Source organism: Epinephelus fuscoguttatus, linkage group LG11 (assembly GCF_011397635.1).
Source record: "Epinephelus fuscoguttatus linkage group LG11, E.fuscoguttatus.final_Chr_v1".
Classification (NCBI taxonomy): Eukaryota; Metazoa; Chordata; class Actinopteri; order Perciformes; family Serranidae; genus Epinephelus; species Epinephelus fuscoguttatus.
The window spans coordinates 8,435,288-8,442,297 of record NC_064762.1 but is presented as its reverse complement, the minus strand read 5'-3'; the positions used below and the strand labels follow the sequence as shown (position 1 = coordinate 8,442,297).

Below are 7,010 nucleotides of genomic sequence, written 5' to 3'. Positions count from 1 at the left end.
GCTCAGTTCATAGGGACTTGGGTTGGGAACTGGAGGGTCACCTGCTCGAGTCCCCGTCCCCCGGAGCGTGGACTGGTGGCTGGAGAGGTGCCAGTTCACCTCCTGGGCACTGCCGAGGTGCCCTTGAGCAAGGCACCGGACCCCCCAGCCGCTCGGGCTGCCTCACCAAGGGCAGCCCCCTCACTCTGACATCTCTCCTCTTTGTGCATGTGTGTGTGTCTTTCAGACCTGTGTGTAATTGATTGACAAGCAAGAGTGAAAACATTGAATTTACCCTCAGGGGGATTAATAAAGTGAATAAACTTAAACTTCAATCTACAAAGTCACTTCTGAAGCTGATAACACAGTAAAAAGCAATATTTGCCTCCAGCAGCACAATTATTATATTCCTTAAAATGGAAATATTCATAACCTTAAAACTCTCCTTACATACAGCACTTGAGTAAATATATGCAGCTGCTTTTACCACCGTTCATAATACAGCCAGGTTGGACAGGTCGAAAAAAACAAATAATAAAATAATAATAATAAATAAAAATGTGTATTAATTAAAACAAGGCGTTTTAAGGTAACTCTTTTATTTAAACGTACCTAACACCATCAACACACTTTGCTCGCTTACATCTCCATGGACGTTACGTTACGCACAGCACGCACGCGGACGGCTTCACGGTACTTCCGGTTGTGTCGGTGGTTGTTGTTGTGGGCGCAGCAGCATCAGAGATACAAAGAAGAGGCGACAATGGCGGAGCTGTCTCTGTATCTGACCAACGTGAACGTGTCCATAGGACGGACCGTGGACGTGGAGCAGGTCGGTAATCTGATTACTCTGTTGTTACTATTATTGTTACCGCTGTGATGCTTACTGAAGGGGTCTGATGATGATGATGATGATGATGGCTTCGCCCTGTGTCTGCAGCTCGTCACTGTCAGCTGTGTCACGTCGAGCTGCTCGGTCACGATGTTAAAACCAAACATTTAATAATGTTTCTCAGATTTATATTTAAATTCAGACAGCTTACAGATATTATTTACATTATTTTATTTAATTATTTTCTTGTACATATGTTTTAAAATTTTATTCTGTTTTATTTTAAGGCATATCTGACATTTTTTTTAATCCCACATTAATTTTATTGCGATATATTTTCTATTTTTGTAGCTGTTATTTAAGTACTTCATTATTATTATGTTTTAAATATATTTTATCTTCATAATTTTTATTCTTGATTTGCCTTTTTAATTTATTCTAATCTGATTTTTAGTCCAGCATTTATTTAACTATTTTATTACTATTATTATTATTATCATTAATATAGCATTTTAATTCATTTTATTGTTGTCAGTGTTATAAATATTTTTACATGTTTAATCTAGCTGTTATATAAATATTTTATTATGGCTTTTAAATCCATTTTATCATCATATTTTTATTATTGTTTTGTGTTTTTAATCTGTATTAATCTAACTTTTATTCAAGTATTTTATTATTGAATGTATTATTTTCGTAGATATTTAATCCATTTTGTTGTAAGTTTTCTAATAATGTTTTAAACTGTTTTAGCATTTATTTTACGATTATATTATTATTAGTTGTAGTAGTATCACATATTTTAATTTCATAATCATATATTTTATTTATTTATTTTAATGTAACTTTTAACCTAGCCTTTATTTAGCTATTATTATTGCTATTATTACAGCTTTTAGATCTATTTATTGAACTTTTACTCTTTTAATCTGTTTTATCTAGTTGTGTTTTTTTCACTCTGCTTTATTACTTCTATTGTTATTATAGCTTTTAAAGATACGATTTGTAACTTTATGTATTAAAATGTCTAAAAAGGACTGAACCAATGTTTTATATACTTGAATTGGTCGTGTTTGTGACATCATCCCAGACATTTAAAATAGTCCCTAATCAACACTGTTTCTGTGTTTGCTTGTGATTTTCCTCTCAGACTCAGGGCTCGAACTCGAGCAGAGACTTTGAGAGCGTGGAGCTCGGCGAGCTGGAGAAGAGAGACGAGCATCAGCAGAGGGAGAAGGTTCCTCGCAGGATCATCCATTTCTCCAGCGGGGAGACGATGGAGGAGTACAGCACCGACGAAGAGGACGGAGAGGACAAGGAGCCCGAGAGGAAAGACCTGCTGTCCTCTCCGGTCGATGCGGTGAGGGTGAGGAACGTCCGAGGGACAGTGGGGGGGGGGTACGAGGAGCTAAATGAGGACATGGGGAACTATGGCGGGTGTGTGTGTGTGTGTGAGAGAGAGAGCATCAAGGAATGTGTTTACTGTTAATTATTAACATAAGGAGACAAGCCTCGTCCTGCCAAAGTGTCCTCTGACTGAATGTCTTTGTGTTGCAGTCAAAGCTGACCTGGGGGCCGTACTTCTGGTTTCACATGTGGAGAGCCGCCACGTCCACCATCTCAGGTTTGTTCATCAACACCTTTATTTACAACCCAGTGGGCCTCGATCATGAAGCAACATTATCTATCTTTCATTAGTGTTATAATATCATACAGCTGTGATCATAACCAGACAGATGACCTACGACCTATACCAGAATACTGTGTGCATGTAAACACAGTCAGTGATTGGTCCAATCAGGGTGCAGCATCATCAGTTGAAGACACTTGTAGACATTAGTTACATTTCTCCTTCTGATCTTCCAGCCTGTGACTACCTGGGTGAGAGGATGGCCTCCCTCTTTGGAATAACGTCAGCCAAATATCAGTATGCTATTGACGAATACTACAGGATGAAGAAGGAGGTACGTTACAGTGAGGTGTCGTCATTATGAATCCGCATAATTGTGATTTTGGATTTATTTACACAACCCAATTGTCAGGATCCATGTTGGCACTGTACGTTTCTGCAAACCCTGGATAGGTTACATGTGTATGTTTCATACATAGTGGATACGTTGAAACTTCTCTTTGCATTTACATTTTATGTTGTGACGACCTAACTATGCGTTCCGGAAAAAGCGTGTTGGCTTAAAATTTAATACACACAGCTGGAGATGTGTCAGTAAAACATACTCAGTTTTGTAGCAACAAACAGGCTGGAACTGTCTCAAAATGAGGTTAAAAAACAAACTGGTTTTGTTGGAAATGTACCAACATCTCGATTAAAAAAAAAGTAAGAAAGAAAAAAACACCTGGTTTTGTTGCATCAAACACATCTGGAAATATTCCTTTGTGTTGTCAAAAAAATTAACCTTTTTTAGCAGCAAACATGGCTTGATAGGTCCAGATGTGTCATTAAAAATACCTGGTTTTGTAGCAACAAACACAGCTGGAAATACCCTGACGTGTCTTCAAAAAGTACACAGCTTTGTCCGAACAAACACGGCTGGAAATGTCTTGACGCGCTGTAAAAACAAAAAACCTAGTTTTATCGCAACAAACACAGTTGGAAATTTTCTCACGTGTTGTCTAAAAAACCTGGTTTTGTTGCAGCAAACAGGCTGGAAATGTCCTCTAACATTAAAAAATAACCCTGATTTGTCAAGCTAAACATGGCTGGAAATGTCCTGAGGGGTATTCCAGGTAGGAGGTTCAACAAACTCTGAGTCTAACCCTGAACTCTGAGTTGATTTACTCTGAGACGGAAAACTCTGAGTTACCGGTTCCAGAACAACTGATCTGATTTAGTTGAGTCAACTCTGAGTATGTTCACTCTGAGATAAGCAGACAATAAAAAGCCATCATCAATGGAGCTCCGGCTCCACGATTCACCATGGCAACAGGTAAATAAAAGACAGCGCCTCCATTTTAATCCAGTGGATGTAGAGATATTAATGCATGTGTAGCAGACGGTGCACGTTTATCTGTAAAAGAAGAGCCTGAGTCAGAGCGAGGAAAGTGTAAATAAGTTAACCATAAAGTTAATAAAAAAAGTTTTATTCAGTGTTGTCCGTTTATTCATCATTTATCAGACTTACATTTCCTTAATGAAGATAAAGTGGTGGAATCTGACTGTGTATCAGGCTGTAGATACATTACGTTATATTAATAATATATCATAATATATTTGTTCAGATTGAATCTGATGGGGAAAAACACAGGAGGCAGAAGATTTAAAACATATAGGCTAGGCTATAGATCAAAGACATAAAGACATGACTGTAAACTCACAGTCTGACCCAGTAATAATATGTTTGGTGATTTGCACTTGAAAAGACGTTGAGGTTAAAATACAGTAGATTTGAAAATGTTGCACATCTATTTGTGTCTTGACTCAACAGCATTCAGTGACTTTATTTCAGCTACAAATGTAGTAAATTTAAAGACAGTGAAATGCTGCACCATTGCTCACTCAGAAATATGAACATATAATCCCCAATATTAGGCTATAGGAGTTATGTTCCATCAATGCGACCAATAACATCAGTGACAGAGATCATTAGTCACTGATACTACGTGTCTAAAGCTTCATACCCATTTTTAAAATTTAAATAATTAGACCTACACATTATGTGCAATAAACATTTGAGAGCTGCTCTAACAGACTGACAGTCTGATCCTTGTGCACAGCGTTATAAAAAATAATAAATATAAAAATGACAGAGGTTTGATTCTGTCTGTGATTCTCGCTGTGTAATATTTGAACGTAAAGACAAAAGCTGATGTCTAAAGAAATGACTGATGTGCATAAATTCAGTAACTGAAGACAGTCCTGAGTAACAAACTAATATCCAGCAGGATTTAGACTGTGACAGACGGTAAATCTCCGCTAATTAACGCGCTTCATTACAAGCTTTGACACGGACTGACACGGTCGTTAAAAAATACACAGCTTTGTCCCAACAAACAGGCTGGAAATGTCTTGACGCGCTGTTAAAAAATACCCACATGTTGTCAAAAATACCTGGTTTTGTTGCAGCAAACAGGCTGGAAATGTCCTTTGGCATTAAAAACTAACCCAGATTTTTCACGCCAAACACGGCTAGAAATGTCCTGACGTGCTGCTGAAAATTAACCTGGATGTGTCGCACCAAACATGGCTGGAAATGCCCTGACATGTTAAAAAATACAGCTGCTTGGGATCTGTCTCACCAGGTGTCTCACAGTCCACCATCCCCTCCTCCTGATGAGAAACTCAGCTGTCATACATGTGATTGGAACTATGTCACTTTAGAAACGTTGATATGATACGTATCATATGTACAAACATACACGTGGTTTGCAGAAAACGTACCATGGCAATCTTTTTTCCTGGCGAATGGTCTGATTTATCAGCCGATGTAACTCCTTCTGATGTCTTCGTGTCAGAGAGAAGAGGAGAAAGAGGAAAACCGCCTGTCAGAAGAAGCAGAACGATCCTTTGACCAGGGACAGTCTCAGGAAGATGAAGACGAGCCGATCACCGTGACAGGCCCGCCGGAGGAAGTCGCGGCTCACCCCGATGTGACCTATCGGATCGAGGATGAAAATCAGGCATCTTCCACTACCATGACAGTGCCTGCAATCGTAACGGCAACCTAACTAACCCTAGAGATGGACGTTTGTGCTTTAATGTGTGTTTGTTTGTTAAAGAAGGAACACTGTCTTGTTTCACCGAGCACCGTTTGGTTTGTGTACGACACAGCTTTAGATGGGCAGTGCTGCTGTATTGTGGTTGTGTGGCGAGGACAGGAGTGGTGGAGTTCCTCCGCTGACTGAAAAGTGTCCCTTTGCAACAGAGCAGCAACTGATGACGTAACTGCTGGATAATGGAGCAACATATTTGGATCATTGGATGCAATGAAATGTGAATCACAAAATGTCATATCGTGTGCCAGTTTATCTGCCAATGTAAAGTTTTGTCCAGATCGTTGTCTCGGTCAGAACAGCAGGTTTTCAGGTGTTACATCATCCAGCAGCTGTTGCGTTGTCAGTTGCTGCAGCAGCCTCCCAAATGTGAACGTCTGCTGTAGAGTGAAGGTTACATGTTGCTCCCCTGTGCCTCCAATCGACCGGACACTGTGCCTAAATCACCAATACAGCCAAGTCAGTGACAGATCTGGACGAAGCAAAATGATCTCAAGTGTCTGAAGACATAAAAAAGCCTTCAGTTCATTCAGCTTTTGGATGATTCAAATATATAACGCAGGTTCAACAGCTGTTTCGTCCTGATCTGATCCAACTGGTGCATTCTCGATACACCTGGCTGCACCAAAGAGCTGGCCGTTTTAACACTCGCTCACATGTTAATTTGCTCTCTGTGTTTTTGTATTAATGCTCATTAAGCTCGTCTTGCACTCTGCTTAGCGTCTGTGTGGAAACACTGAGCAGATTTAGCCTCAAATCATCTGTAGACCACAAGACATTTTGTTAGAAACTAACAATGAAAACGGGTTTAGGTGTTCTGCGTTGCTCTTATTATCTGCCCGATCTGCTCTGGACCTGAGCGCAGGGAGCATTGTTACACTAAGTCTGTAAGACGACATGCAAACTGACATTTTTAACTGTTTTTAGTACGATTTTGATATTTATGTATTTATTTTAATGAACTGATGGAGCACTTAATTTCAGCATATTTTCTATTGATTTAGTACGTAACACTGTAATGAACTGTTAATAAAATCATAGTTATTGTCTTACATTTATGATCTTTATGTCAGAACATGACTTTTTTCCCAGTTTCATCACGGCAAACACCGCTGACAATGTCCCGACTTGTCATTAAAAAGTACTAGGTTTTGTCAAAAGAAACACAGCTGGAACTGTCACAATAGGTCATTAAACAATACCCAGTTTCGCAGCAACAAATGCGGCTTGACATCTCGCAATGTGTTTTTAAAAAATACCCGGTTTTGTCGCTACAAACACGGCTGAGGTGTCCCAATATGATGGTAAAAAAAATACCCGGTTTTGCAGCAGCAAACACGGTTATCCAGATATGTTGTTTAAAAATACACAATTTTGTCACTACAAACAAGGAGTGAAATGTCCCTACATGTTGTTAAAAATTACCTGGTTTTGTTGCAACAAACATGGCTGGAGATGTCCCAACTTGTCG

At 39.3% G+C, this 7,010-nt stretch overlaps 1 protein-coding gene across 2 annotated transcripts; it reads left to right on the top strand.

Moving 5' to 3' along the window:
• The first annotated feature begins 692 nt into the window (after window positions 1–692).
• Window positions 693–6,591, top strand: LOC125897116 (protein FAM177A1-like). 2 transcript variants are annotated; one of them, XM_049590198.1, is made up of 5 exons: window positions 693–811; window positions 1,962–2,171; window positions 2,369–2,435; window positions 2,678–2,775; window positions 5,282–6,591. In XM_049590198.1, the coding sequence occupies exons 1-5, from the start codon at window positions 743–745 to the stop codon at window positions 5,492–5,494; spliced, it is 657 nt and encodes a 218-aa protein (XP_049446155.1). In that variant the 5' UTR covers window positions 693–742; the 3' UTR covers window positions 5,495–6,591. The 2 variants fall into 2 exon arrangements, with proteins under 2 accessions (XP_049446155.1, XP_049446154.1); XM_049590197.1 differs by having other exon boundaries at window positions 1,962–2,177.
• Window positions 6,592–7,010: the final 419 nt, after the last annotated feature.

What these genes read in the sequence shown, in the direction of transcription:
- LOC125897116 (XM_049590197.1), top strand. Translation starts at nt 743, where the DNA reads ATGGCGGAGCTGTCTCTGTATCTGACCAACGTGAACGTGTCCATAGGA. An exon ending in GGACCGTGGACGTGGAGCAG is followed by an intron (nt 812 to 1,961) that starts GTCGGTAATCTG and finishes TTTTCCTCTCAG; the next exon opens with ACTCAGGGCTCGAACTCGAG. An exon ending in ACTACAGGATGAAGAAGGAG is followed by an intron (nt 2,776 to 5,281) that starts GTACGTTACAGT and finishes TCTTCGTGTCAG; the next exon opens with AGAGAAGAGGAGAAAGAGGA.